This window comes from Panthera onca, chromosome A2 (assembly GCF_046562875.1).
Source record: "Panthera onca isolate mPanOnc1 chromosome A2, mPanOnc1 haplotype 2, whole genome shotgun sequence".
NCBI classification, from domain to species: Eukaryota; Metazoa; Chordata; class Mammalia; order Carnivora; family Felidae; genus Panthera; species Panthera onca.
In genome coordinates, this window is record NC_138340.1 from 125,321,813 (window position 1) to 125,336,929 (window position 15,117).

At 39.7% G+C, this 15,117-nt stretch overlaps 1 protein-coding gene across 6 annotated transcripts in view; it reads right to left on the bottom strand.

Annotated features, from left to right (window-relative positions):
• Nucleotides 1–4,259: 4,259 nt before the first annotated feature.
• Nucleotides 4,260–15,117, bottom strand: part of DPY19L1 (dpy-19 like C-mannosyltransferase 1) — a 105,029-nt gene continuing 94,171 nt past the window's right edge. For 4 of the 6 annotated variants that reach the window (XM_078440645.2, XM_078440642.2, XM_078440631.2 and 1 more), the window contains 3 exons: nt 14,605–14,704; nt 13,320–13,445; nt 4,260–7,080 (listed from right to left, as the gene is read on the bottom strand). In XM_078440645.2, coding sequence (XP_078296771.2) covers nt 6,924–7,080; nt 13,320–13,445; nt 14,605–14,704 — 383 coding nt within the window. In that variant the 3' untranslated portion in view covers nt 4,260–6,923. The remainder of the gene's footprint in view (nt 7,081–13,319; nt 13,446–14,604; nt 14,705–15,117) is intronic. The other 2 variants (XM_078440640.2, XM_078440633.2) reach the window with 2 other exon arrangements.

Consider the following 15,117-nt stretch of genomic DNA (forward strand, 5'->3'; position numbering starts at 1 on the left):
GCAGAGAGAGCAGGAGAGAGAGAAGCCCAAGCAGGCTCTGCACTGTCACTGCAGAGCCTGAAGTCAGGCTTGATCCCATGAAGTATGAGATCGTGACCTGAGCTGAAATCAGGAGTCAGATGCTTAACTTACCAAGCCACCCAGGCGCCCCTATAGCATTTCTAAGAGAGGTATGTTAGAATTTCCAGGTGTATTTGTGAATTCATCTATTTTTCTTGTTTTTAATTACCACCATAGGAGGCCTATCCTTTTAGAAGACAAGAAAACTGATTTTCAAAATAAGAAACATGTCTTATCTCATGAAGTTTGTAAAGATGGAGCCAGGATTCTAATTTAGCTGTCTCAATTAGGACAATATTGTATTACTGTCATTTGTCTTGTCTAATATCCTCATCCAGCAGCAACATATCAATCTCTCCCCATTTTTAGAAATTTCCTCTGCCATACTTTAACCAAATTCTTAATCAGAGTTCTCTGCTTCCCGGCCAGCAGTGAATATGCCCAGGACCAGCCATTATAGTATCTTAAGCCACACAACCTAAACCAGGCCAATAAGAGGCTTCTCTCTGGAGACAGACATATCTGTCTTTGCCATATTGCTATCGAATAGTTACTCAGTTACTAGCCGCGTCTGAGTGTATCAAGGTACCTAGTGAGAATATGTCTTGTGGTTAATTTTTGTTTTGCTGTTTGTCAAGGACATTCTTCTCCTATATATGATATTAATCTCATCTGAAGATGTTCTGAATGTCCTTATTTTTCATCTCCACAGCTATAGTACATACTCTTCCGTTTCTTACGGTTCAAAAAATAACTTTTAGTGCCATATGGAATTTGCTGCATTGTTGGACAAAGCACGATTTAAAAAATCATTAAGCTTTTCTACATGCCAGGAACTGTATTAGGAGGCACTGCAGATTCCGAATGGAGTAAGACAGAAGTCCAGTCTATAGGGCCACGGTGTAGTAGAGAAAGTCATGTTAAATATGTGGAATAAACACACTGAGTTACAGGAGCACGGGCAGTGGGGGCAGTTCACTCAGCAGCAGGCCCTCAGGAAAGGCTTCGCAGAGGAGGGGACACGTGAGTTGCATCTTTCAGTTAAACTGATCAAGAAAGTACAGTCCAGGGAAAGAGAAGAAAGCATGATTCTCCACACTAATATTACACTGTCAGTGATTCGGAAAGGAATTTCTTTTCACTTATTTTCTTGCTCTTCTATTCTCATTTCTCACTGACACTCTAATCCGGGTTTATGAATATGTGGCACATAGGCTGCCCCACTCCCACCTACCCCATGGCAGCTATCTCTACCTGAACACAGAATCTTTTCCTTATGGAGTCGACTCAACACGATTAATAAAGTAGAAGTAGGCCCTCATCATTAATAAAAGAGAGTGGATATGAGAGAAACTTGCTGACCGTTTCTAATTTCGTGGAGTGGAGGAGACACGGAAAGGGTGGATCCGGAGGTGAGGCAAGGAGGCCAGGTTCTAAAATGTCACTTGGGCATTTTTTAAAGTTCCAAATCGTAGGCCACACCGTAGACTGATCAAATCCCAAACTCTGGGGGTGGGAGAAAGGATTCAGTAGTTCTGAAGCTCCCCAAGTAATTTCCAATGTGCACACAAGTTTGGGAATGACTGCCATAAGGGGGCTTTGTTAGAAAAAGTCTAATTCGGATTTAAAGTCAGATCTAAAGGGTTGAAGAATGACCAAACTGCACTTCCTAGGGAGGATGTTTTAGGGCAAGAGGGAGGCCTCAGAATCTGGCCTTGTCAAGGAGCAGATACCAAGAGTGAAGACCCGAGGGGCGTGGCCAGTGTGCAGGGCATCGTCACCCAGGACAGAGCCAGAGATGTGAACTGTGCCCACAAAACTGAGCTGAAGGGCTGGACTTCAGGCACCTTTTCTTTTTTTAAATCCCTTTTAATGGCCTAATGCCAAATCTACTTAAAAATGGCCATCTCTTGTTTTCATTTCTTTCTAGAAATGGCTGAGTACTAAAGCTTTAGGGCAATCAGCATAACAACTGAATGAGCTTAATTTCGCTACATTGAACTTTCTTTCAAGGTATTAAATTTGCATACAGAAAAAGCCCAGGTACTTAAAAATCAATGAAATGATATTATGTTGAATTAAAAAGTACATGCCTGCGTAAACATAATACTTGGTAGCACTACCATTTATTTGAAAGTCATTTTGACAACACATTGCTTACTTAAAGTAATTAAAATTTTGAGCTAGAGATAATTGAGCACAGAGAATGCTCCTTTGAAAGCAGACCCAATATCAATTCCATCCTAATCTCTTTGCAAAAAAAAAAAAAAAAAAAAAAAAAAAGAAAAGAAAGAAAAGAAAAGAAAGAAAAATCTACCTTTTAATTACACTACAATGACTCAAAATCTAACAGGAAAAAGTCTTCAACTTGAACATTCGCTCAGAATTTTAAAATCTCTCTCATGAGAGGAAAGGTAAAAGGAAAGAGCTTTCAAGACCTTTCTATACCTTAATGTCCTTTTTGACTCCAAATGTAGAACTGTATTTGTACTGATATAGTACTGTGAAATAAAGACCAATTCAAGAATGTAATGAAGTTTAAAAGCAGCTTCTCTTTTTCTGCATAGGGAACAATTTTACTGATTTCAATTAGAAGCTTCTAGTTGGGGGGAAGGAGAAAGGGAAGGCAGAAGAGAGAAACAGGTGATCCGTGACTCAAAGCTAGTTCTTAACTGCTCTCTAATAGAGGGAGAAGAGTGAAGATTTCTGGGGCCAAAGGTAATAAAGTGAAAAATGAAGTTTTAAAATCCACACACATCACTGAATTTATCCATTTTCTTCTAGACAAAGTAATTTTACAAAAAGAAGTTCGATTTTAAAGGATTTCACTTTTTCCATCTCTGAACTGAAAAGAAACAGTTTATGGCTTCAAAATATTTAAACGATCATAAGCCACCTGCTCAGCAAACACAATGTGTATTGATGTTCTGGTTAAAAACTACCTTATCTGTTCTTTGCTCCTTACAAGTTCTGTTGAAAGCAATGCCCCCTAAAAGACAAAGAAGAGGCTCTACACAATTCAGTTTCCAATATAGGGACCCTCTAGCCTGTCGGGGTGGGATAAATGCTGTCAAGAACGGAGCGCCCTCTAGAGGCCAGTCATCCAAATAGTCTTTTGCAATCCATTAGAGCAGCAGTTCTCAAGTACGGTCCTTGGACCAACAGCATCAGCATTACTTGAGAAATGGTTAGAAATATAAATTCTGGGGACTCACCTGTTTAATCCCCCTTGAGTTATAAAGAACAGAAATTCATTTCTCATAGTTCTAGAGGCTGAAAGTCCAAGATCAAGGCTCCAGCTAATCCAGTGTCTGATGAGAGCCCATTTCCTGGTTCACAGATGGCACCTTGTAGCTATACCCTCACAACGTGAAAAGGTCCAAGGGAGCTTTCTTGGAATTCTTTTACAGTGGCACTAATCCCATTCATGAGGGCTCCACCCTCATGATCTCATCACCTCCCAAGTGTCCCACCTCCTAATGCCATCACCTCGGGTGTCAGGATTTCAACATATGAGTTTTGGGGGGGACACAAACATTCAGACCGTACAACCACCTCAGGTCCTCAGGTCAACTGAATCAGAAACCTCTGAGGCAGGGTGCAGCAATCGTTTTAACCAACCCTCCAGGTGATTCTGATGCCCACTCCATTTGAGAACGCCGCATTCCAGTGAACACTCCCCCAAGATGTCAGAGAATGAAGGTGTCGCTTTGTAAAGAAGTTAATTGTACGGGCATGAACTAAACTGTCTTTCCTCCAGCCAACTAAATAAATAAATAAACAGACAAAGCTGATGCTTGTATCAAGCAAGAACATGGAGCTATAGTTTAGGAAATATCATGAGACCAAACTATTGTTTAATGCATGAGAAAATGCTTTCAGCAGCTCTAAAGTTATCCCCAAACGATCGTTTTAAAGAATTATTGTGTCCCTTGATGTAAATGATAAAGTAATGTGAACCTGTAACAGCATAAATAGAAGAAGAGTATGGGTAACCCCAGTTATATAACACTGGGGTCCGTGAAGCTGCTTACTCCTCTTTGTTGGTGGCTTCACGGACCCCAGTGTTATGTCCCTTCCTCATTATTCAGGACTGCAGTCTCCCACAAACGAGTTCATGGTTATCTGACTATAGAGAATGAGGCTGAACATGTCAACAATCAAGGCAGAGATGAAAATAATAATTAAAAAAACCCACCTTCTATACTTTTCATGATCTTTTTTATTTAACATACATAGTACATGTAAAACAACTGGCATAAAATTCATAAAAATACAATGCTTCTATGCAATATCACTTTATTCCTGATACATCCTTTCATGTTCTCCTTAGTATCATTGTTCTAGTTTAATACAATCCTTCTTCTGCTAAGCAGTTTTAGAGGCTTATCTCACAGAAATCCTGCCCCAACTTTGTTTGTTTCTTTTTTGTCACGGCAACAGCTATTTTTATCGCCTCTCTGCCCATCCTTACCTTCCTCACACTAAAGCAAAAATATTTTTAATGCTAAAAATGAGTAAAATACTGAGCTTTAATACTGTTTTGTCATGTATATCGAAACTACTACTATTCGACTTTGCCATAAAAGATATTTATAATCTACAGCACCGGCTGCTACCAGATGTGACCAAGGCTGAGTGTGCAGGGCAGCCCAAGGCCTCTGTTCGAAACTCACGGGCTTAAAATATAATCATAGCTTGCTGGTGGAGTCACGTTAATAAATGCCATTACAAAAGGATTCTTTGGGGGTGGGGAAGAAAAAAAAAACTAACTTGACCACTTTTAACTTTTCCCAGCATACGAAACAATCAAAACAGTACTTTCATGTTTTTCCTGTACAGAATCTCCAATCATTACACGGGAACTTATTGGGAAGGGAATTATCAGAGGGTGGGGAGGATAAAGAATGGCTTTGAAAGTACAATTTTTAAAAACCTGTAACCGCTGGAGGTACAAAACAGCCATATTTGGTGCAGAACAGTCACAGAGCGGAGCACGCTTCCCTCCTCCCTCCCACCGCGACCCTCAGCCACCTCGGCCTCAGGTGCCCTCTTGCCATTTTTCTGGATTGCTGCATCATTGCTCAAATTCTACTCCCAGTCCACAACTCCCCAGCTGCTTCCCTATTTTCTGAAACTGGCAAAAAGCCCAAGAAATAAAAGTCACCCAGCAAGCGAGGAGGAGGGGGCGGGCACCTGAAGACACTGGCACAGAAGCTCCGGCCGGAAGGAGGCTCCCCGGGAAGGCGGGCTCTGGGGCAGGCCGGGGGCTGCACGCTCGCCAGCCCAGGCTGTCCTTGCAGCTGTCTGCTCTAAGCAAGCTAGTGCTTCCCCCAGACCAGGCTCGTCCTTGGGCTCTGGTGAGAAGGCAGAAAGGGAACAGCTCTTCAGTGGCTCCCAGCAGTGGGCACCGGAAGCCATCCCTGAGGACTCAGGTCTCAAGGACAGTCCACAGTGAGGTTAATCTGCCTGCGGTTAATAAAGAGAACACTGTATAATTAAATGTGTAGTCCGTCAGAGTCATGGTTTGCTTAGAATTTAAAATCTTAAAACTATTTCTCAGAACTATGAGGATTCGCTGTTTTGAAGAATCTCATTTCACACAAATTAACTTCTAAGAAACAAAAATTCATAGTAGGAATTCAGAGCAGGTTGGGGACCCTTCCAAAATAAAAATAAATAGGAAGGGAAAAAAAAATAAAGAGCAAGGCTGAATATATTCATTCCTTTGTACTGAAATGATAGTTTTGGGGATCAAAATTATAACATAAGGCTTAAGGCTTTGTCTTACTAAAGACAGGCAATTTAAACAGTAAAATATAAAAACTCCATTCACTTCTCGTTATTCATTTACTTTTCCGACAGAAAAATTAGTCACGTTTTATTGTATCTTAATAGTAAAAGAAAAACTACACATACTACATCTACTATTCCACTGTAAACTATGCCTACTCAAATGCACTACATTTGAGTCATTCAAAATAGTGGTTCTTAAAACTACAATTAAACATGAAAAATTCTGTCAATGGTTTAAAGGTATTAAAGTATAAACATCTGAATAATACTAAAAATGAGAAACATACACAACTGCCATTAAATTTTTTTAACCAAGAATAAGTACTTTCTAAGCAACTAAATGAGTAAATAACACGTATTTGACAAAGAATGCTGGGAGAGAAAGCGGGAGAGAAGGAGAGAGAGCAGACACGCTGTCACATGGTTGGTGGTTAGAAGAATTTGGTCCTGACCACTAGGTCCAAGAATCTGGATTAGTAATGGGCAGAAAATGCTTCATTAACAAGAGCAACAAGACACAGCAGAACGTGAAGAAGTGAAATCAACAGATAATTCCACATAGCAAATACCCATGTCTGCCCCATCTGCTCTCACGGAAGCTGATGACAGGGGCCGACACGACTGAGGAGCTTATGACAATCACTGAAATGTCCAAAAGACGAGAGCAAGAGGCAGAAAAAGAAGCAAGGGGCATCAATAGTCCATAAACTAAAATCAGCCCCTACATAGTTCAGAGCTCACGATACTTTCATATCATCCTTGCCATGAGCCATCATGTTTTTTACACAAGTAGCTTTGCTCGCTCACTTTAGAACAAATATTTAAGTCAGGTACAAACATATACTCATTTGCATAGCAAATTTTAAGGGGTGCATTGAAATAGTAACCAACTGATTAAGGTGTTAAGTATCTTTACAATCAGAACGACATTCAAATTGACCACACGAAATGTTTTCTATTTGAAAACAGTTACCTATAAAAGTTTTTGGGATCTGAATTAAAAACAAGGCATGAATTATTAGCAAAACATTAAAACCATTACTGATGTACTTCTCTGTAGGCAGCAGTCACTCTTCTATAACTTCTAAGACCTTGTAAACACTGTTCTGGAATACAGTGGTGAAGTGTGGCTTGGAATCCTTCACCAGGAGGTTACATAAGGGAGGTTTCCCAGCATTAGCAGGGTCTTCCACATCCCAAATTTCAGGCATACTGCACCCAGGCCTAGAAAAATTAACGTACAGATTAAAAATCAAAGTACATGATACACGGCAGATGAAGCAGAGCACACTTTTTCTATTCCTGCCCTCGTTTCATTTTTTCTATGTAAATTCACTTAGTTTAAAAAATCCTGTTATAGTTATCTATATTTATTTAAGCTGCCATAAATTCTCTTTAGAACAAGGTGAACGCAGCAAGTGGACTATAAAGAAGGAAACAGATGTACAAAATACATGAATGCAGGTGGTGGGGTAAGACAGATCTTGCTTCAATTCTGCAACAGTTGGCTTAGCAAGGATGTGGTGTTGAAGAGCTCACAGTCTCTCTCCAGATTTGTCAAATGGGGAATAACCATGATGTGGGTATGGGTTATGAGGACTCAGAGAGAAAGACTGTACCTAGTTAGCACCGTGCCCAGAACACAGACAGAGGTAATATGTTATATTGACTTAAAAATTATAATTGGCAGATATGCTTAGTTCACATTTTTGCAACTTCCCACTATTGTCTCCTAGAATGAGTCAACTTAAAGAAAACCCAGTGGTGTTCAGTTCAAGTCTTTAGCTAAATGCACAATTAAATTTTATTTTTTTCACAATTAAATTTTAAAAGCAATATAGTTTATGAAGAACAGAAGTGAAATTGATATTATGTGGTATCAGTCCCAATAACTTCTGCAGATGGCTTTAACACTTATTTTAAATCTAAAGCAGTGTTATAGATATAACTGCTGGCTTTCACTAGGGTTCACAGATTTCTTTTTTCTTTTTGGCTTTTGTTACATTGAGGATTTTTATGTTATTATATTCCAAAATGTCAGTGTTTTCTTTAGGACTTATGATTTCTATGTCTTGTTTAAGGAATCCTTCCCTATAACATATCATGAGAGTATGCATTGTGTTCTTCTGTTAAAGTTTTAGAGTCTGCTTTTCACAGCTAGACTTATAACTCATCTGGAATTAATCTTTCTGTATGGTGTGAGGCAGAGATTTAATTTTAATTTTTTCCATATAGATAGCCCAGCAACTCTAGGGACATTCTTATTTAAAGCAATTTTTTTTTAATGTTTATTGATTTTTGAGAGAGTGAGCAAGAGAGGGCAGGGAGAGAGGGAGACAGAGAATCTGAAGAAGGCTCTGAGCCATCAGTACAAAGCCCGATGAGGGGCTCGAACCCACAAACCATAAGATCATGACCTGAGCCAAAGTCTACACTCAACCGACTGAGCCACCCAGGTGTCCCATATGATTTATTATTTGTCAAATCCATCCTTACCCCTATTGATCAGTACCTGGCATACTACTTTCAAATCTATATTACCTGTTTTATAATCACCAATGTAATAATGGATTCAGGCAAGAGTCAAAACTGGATGCAAGAACTATCTGGTGAAAGGTTGTTGAGAAAGAGGATAAACAAATGGCCTCTAAGTATCTTTACAGATTTCCTATTAATTCTATAGGAGATGTGCCTCCTTAATATAGAGAGATCAGGTGATCAAACTTAGCATGACCAATGATAGAACAAAGTGATCTCTACTTCCTGATGTGACACAATACAAAGTATACAACCCCTCTGATGTCATAATCTTGCCACAATTTGCCAAACTGAATCTAATCACAAGGAAGGAATTAGACAAATCCAGACATGGGACCTTTCCTCTAAGACAACTGGCTTGGACTCTGGGAAAATATCAACAAAAACAAAAAAGGGCAAAAGGGAGTTCACAATCTCCTATGTGCTATTTGAGAAATTAAAACAAACAAACAAACAAACAAAAACAGAAAAATACACAATACAGAATAATTATAGAGAACTGACAACAGCTTATGTTTTGTCATAGTTGCTTCACTTTAAGAGAAAGAAACATTTCCAACATGTCTTTTTAATCCCCAAGTGCAGCCCCGCTTCCCTACCTCTACTATGGGGCAAGAAGCACATGCCTTTTTCTTCTCAATAACATCTTTAATTTGAAACTGACTAATCATCCAAAAAGTGTCAAAATATAGGCCTATCAAAAATAAAAAAATGAAAGTCACTGTCACTTCCAAAGCCATTTCTCAGAGGTGACCTGTGTAAACAATCCAGCATACATTCTGCTACACCCATTTAAAATTTTTTAAGTGCATTTATTTATTTTTGAGAGAGAGAGACAGACAGGGAGAGAGAGACAGAGAGAGTGAGTGGGGCAGGGGCAGGGAGAGAGAGGGAGAGAGAATCCCAAGCAGGTTCCATACTATCAGCACAGAGCCTGATGTGGGGCTTGAACTCATGAACCGCAAGATCATGACCTGAGCTGAAACCAGGAATTGGACACTTAACCGACTGAGCCACCCAGGCAACCCTCAGCTAGACCTTTTTAATCCAACTTCAGACACACACATACAAATATAGGAATGGACAGATTTATGTATACAGATGCTCCTGGGCTGCTTTTACAAACAAGAGATTATTCTGGAACTCCTCACTTAACAATAAAATGTGGCCATTTTCCTACCTCAGTACCTAAAGACCTACTTCATTCTTTTTAATAGTTGCTAGTACACCTATTAATTAGCCACTCTTTTATGGGTAGATATTTTGTTTCTCATTTTGCCATTATAAAATGACATTGATATAAACATTCTTGTGCCTATATCTTTCTGCAAGCTAAATTAAAAATTATTTTTAATGTTTATTTATTTTTGAGAGAGAGAAGACAGAGTGCAAGCAGGGAAAGAGTAGAGAGAGAGGGAGACACATAATCTGAAGCAGGCTCCAGGATCTGAGCTGTGAGCACAGAGCCCGATGCGGGGCTCAAACCCACAAACCGTGAGATCATGACCTTAGCCAAAGTCGGACACTTAACTGACTGAGCCCCCCAGGTGCCCCAACTGCAAGTTAAACTTCTAGAAGCAGCACTATTATCACATCACAGGGCTACACAATTTTCACTTTGCCTCTATCACATCATCTCCCAGTGAGTGTTCCCACGAAGGCTGTTCACTAGATTCTACCAACACCGAGCATATATGATAAAATGAGAGGGCTTAGGTTTTCTAAGCCATTTAATTTTCTGACACATGCCAAGGACAAACTGTTGCCACACTGCAGGCCATGGGTAGTAGAGAGCGAAACATACAGGCAGTAGAAAACTACCCAGTTCCTGAGCTCAACTGTATGCAGGAAAAAGAGAAGGTAAGAGCTGCCTTTGTGAGCTCTGTCTGCCTGAGTGTAACATCCTTTAGTACTTATCTGCGTGTACTGGAGCTCCCCCAAGTCAGCCAGCGAGGTCTTTAAATAGCATTATTGAAAATGGGAATAATTTTCTTCTGAATTCATGTGTTTTAATTTTATGTCAACTCTATTATCGGAATTAATGAGATAGAAAGCAGAGAACTGAGAAGAAAATAGTTAATTAAAAACTCATCTACAACTTGCATTTGAGTATATTTTCGTACTTGTATTTGAACATGGGGTGTCAAGTATTTAAGGAATAATCAAGCCACACAATTAAAGCCACTGGTGGGGCGCCTGGGTAGCTCAGCCAGCTGAGCATCTGACTTTGGTTCAGGTCATGATCTCATGGTTAGTAAGTATGAGCCCTGCACTGGGCTCTCTGCTGCCAGCGTAGAGCCCACGTTGGATCCTCTGTCCCCCTCTCTCCACCTCTCTCTCTCTCAAAAATAAAGAAACTTTATAAAACAAAAATTAAAAATAAAGCCACTGGTAATGAGACCACATAAATGTAGGGCTCACCAACATGCTGGGCACAGATTAAGTGCTAGATAAATATTAGGTCCCTCTTCCTTTTCTTCTTCCTTTTCTTTGAGTTCTCCATTTACTCCCCCTGTTCTGACAAATTTTTCTCTTCCAGTAACCTACAAATGTCTCAGGCATAACTGAAATGGACAGTGGGGGCCAAGGCATTAAAGGCATTTCTACCTAGTTCTGGTAGAAAGTTCTGTCAAGAAATGCAGTCTTCCGACTGCACTAAATATTAGTCCTTATTCCCTTTCCTCTTCTGAGTTCCCCATTTGCTTCCCTGGCAAAACAGAAAGCACAGCTTGTGTTTTGTTTCAAGGTTTAAGCAGAGTGCACCTGTCTAAGGTTTCCTGAGATTTAGTATCAGTCTGGCTTAAATCCTGTAGTAAAAGGAGAGTGCTGTTTTAGTTACTGAGTGAGGAAAACAGATTAGAGAAAGTCACCTTTTTAGCCTCCTTCTCTCCACTCCTGCCGGAAAAACACAACAGGGGCAAGTCAAGATCCAGACAGGAAGATCGAGCACGCACTCCCACCCCAAACTCTCAGTCTTGGTGCCCAGAAGTGGGCGCTAAATGGAGAGGATCCAAAGCCAGTGAATTTACTGCTGACCTTGTTTAGTGAGCAAGATTTGTTGCCATACTTCCTAAATTTGTCTTTCTTCCCTTCTTGTGTATAAAACAGTAATCTGCCCATCAGAACATGAGACTACTACAGCAATGCACATCCAAGGAGTTCCATCAACATCTTAGAATATAAAATGCCTTTGGGGCGCCTGGGTGGCTCAGTCGGTTAAGTGTCCAACTTCGGTTCAGGTCGTGATCTCACGGTTTGTGAGTTCGAGGCCCACGTTGGGCTCTGTGCTGACAGCTCGGAGCCTGGAGCCTGCTTCGGATTCTCTCTCTCTCTGCCCCTACCCAACTTGTGCTCTGTCTCTCTGTGTCTCTCAAAAAATAAATAAGCGTAAAAGAAAAACTAAATAAAAAAAAAGAATATAAAGTGCCCCAATCTCTGTGATTTACACATATTTAAAATACTATGCAAGATCTGGGGGAAGAAATGAAGAATCTTGAATCAAGGCTCATCATTAGCATGGGAACAAAAAGGTCATAAAACATTATTTTTATGTTCCAGTAACCTATAAGTGCCTCAGGATGATAATCGAACTGGGGAGCAAAGCCCTTGGCAATAAAGATCACAATGCTGGTGGAAATCTCTGACAAGAAGTTTTTCTTGCAAGTTCTTCTAATCGCAAATGTCAGCCTACCATTCCTTTATTACAATATCCTCATAAAATTGTTATGAGAGATGCTTATGACTTCTTTATTCTAAATTTATGTAACAAAGTTAATTAAAAGTGGGTATATGAATTTCATATGTATTCTCTTCTGTTTATAAGGACATAAAACATTTTCTAAATTATGACTCTAAGAACATAAACATTTTGTATAGATCTTGATTAAATTCAAGTCACTTGGGACATATGCATTGGAAAATCATTCAGTAATCAACAGTTGTTTGAGTTTCCTTGTGGGCTATGTCACAGAACTATTTTCACTCCTGAATCAATATTTAATTATTTTGTCTTAACACCCTTTTGTATCACTGAAATACATGGCGAATAAGCCACAAATGATCAAGCCACAAATACAGCAGCCTCCTGAAGGCTTCTGTTTAAAGAGTAGTGAGAATTTTAAAAATAATAGTTCTCCATAAATACTCTTATTTTCTAATGAAACTGCTCATGTCTGTGCTCCTCATGGATCCAGCGCTTTGGTATTTTAACAGCAAGAAGCTACAGGCATCTGTGTGTAGTCACCGAGGTACAACATCTCTAAACAGTCACCTTTACAAGTCATATTTGCTTTTATGATCTTACTAACCTCTGCTATACTCTGCTTAGTGAACTTCTCTGTGGAAATAGTTTTAAAAACTATAAAGCCAGGAAAATGTGGGTCACGGTAAAGTTAATTGTTTTCCCACTCAAATAAGATGTGAAACAGCAAGAAAGAAGTGTCACTGTAAGGGGACGCCGGGAGGGGGCCCGTCTCTCACGGGGCACGGCGTGACGTGCAGAGACGTAGTGTGCACAAAGGAGGCTCTGACTCTCAGCTGTCTGTCTGACTTCATTACAATGAGACTCTCCATTATTTGGTTTCAGACTCTGCAAGTCTTTTTAAAAGAGAATACATCCAACTTTAAATAAAAGTTTTTAAAAACATCGCAGGCAAATATGAGCGATTTGGGAAATTATCGATCAGTACCAATATAATACCTTTATGGTTGGATACACATGCAAATCATTATAAAAGAAACATATTCGTAATGACCAGAAAAGAAAAACTTGCAATTCAAAAAATGATCTAAAAAGTTCTTTCCACTTATACTTTGCTAAATGTTATATATATCTCACACATACGACTAGTAAAGCACTTGCCATAAGACTGAATTAATTTTTCATGTCTTATGCATATAAAATATTAACTGTGTTGAATACTCACTTGGATCTTCTTATACACCAGGACTCTTCTAGAATGTAATAATTCACTTGTAACTTTATCAATTCTCGCTTCACTTCTTCAGCTGCTTTTCGACTATACATTGAGTAAACTATTTTCGTTCTGGCTCTTTAAAGAAAGATAATTGGGCAAAAGAGTTTCAAGATTAAAAGGATGCAGTCAACGCACTTGGAAGACAGCACTGAACGGAACAGGAAGGAAGAGTCTACAGAAGAGTCAGGTCAAGAGAACTTTCTTCTCAGAGTTGCTGCTCAGGGGCCCCAGGGAGGTCAAAAGGACATTTAGAAGCTGCACAAGAGTCCTGGGAGAAGAGATGCACTTTGATGAACCCCTTCCTTTCCAAACTTAGTCTCTTTGTTCATTGGCTCATTTGTTTTTGTCTCGTATTCTCCATAACTCTATCATACATTAGAGTGAGGCGTGCTGTGTGTGGGCAGGGTGGACCACACATACACGGCCACCACACTAGAGCTGCAACACAGTCCCGACTTCGACAGCAACAATAACTGGCATAAATGGCTCTCCATTTTGGTCCTAGATTAAAATACAAAAACAAAACAAAACAAAACAAAAAAAAAACTAAACCGATTCCACACAACTGCTCTGGAAATAAGCTTGCGGAAATTGGTTTTTTAATGAAAAAGTTTTTTTATTTATAAAATGTATGTCTCACCGTTACACAAACAATACATTAAGAGGAGTCACCCAGTGACAGGGATAGCTTGACCTAGCCCCAGAAACTGTATGAAAATTAAATCTATGTCCTTTTTAAAAGAGAACACAATACTCTAACTTATGAAAAGTAGTAAAAAACAAAAACCAAGATCATTCTAGTAGGCTACACAAGTGAAAATCAGAATAAAATCTTCTTTGAATGAGATTCCGTTTCAACTGACTCTTGAGAATTCAAGAAAAAATAGCCAAAGGGCACCTTAATAAAAGCTAGAGGCTAATGAATCTTCTGGGGAGCACAAGGACGGTGATGACTAACAAGAACCTAGGTGGTTTGCAGCCCTGCTCACCTGGAGAAAAAGGACACACTATGATTTCATTTTACTGCCTCGAACAAAAGGCAGAAAAGGTTGTAGATTTATTGCCCTGTGGAGCCTTACCAGTTTGTATCGAACTCAGCCCTCTTATTTCAGCCTTGTTTTCTCCCCTAACTCTATAAATCCCCATTCACCACAGCCTCGTTATCTTGCTGGTTCCCTCACTCACTATTTGTGTGGGAAATTTGTTTTGGGCAACATGAGAACTGTGTACTAACCTTAAACCTGCATCTTCATAATGTGGATGATTCACAATGGGCCGAAGTGCAGAGAGTTTAACACTCGCCATTGTGGGCATGGCACCCGCAAACACCGCGTCTGCAAAGCAGGAAAGAAGGTCTCAGGAGACTCAGTGAGTGTCACAAGGGTCTCCTTCTGGGTCAACTCAATCACCTCCCAGGTGAAAAAACGGAGGCCCAGAGAGGTTCACGACTTAAAGATTCAATGGAAGAACCAGACTGAAGTTGGAAAAATGGCTATCAGCAACCTGGCCTGGGTAAACAATTTTCTTGGGAAGTTAGAGCCTCCTCATTTCATCACTGAGGATTTCTGGGGTTTTCTTTGTTTGTTTGTTTTTGTAATGTCTTAGAAATCTTTCCTGCCCCTGGGAAAGAAGTATCAAATTGGCTAGGGAAGTTTTATAGCACCAAGGGATCCTGGAAAATGATTTAAAATTCAGTCATTTGATACTCAGACAACAAAATCTCCCTTGGATAAAATGCCATACTCCA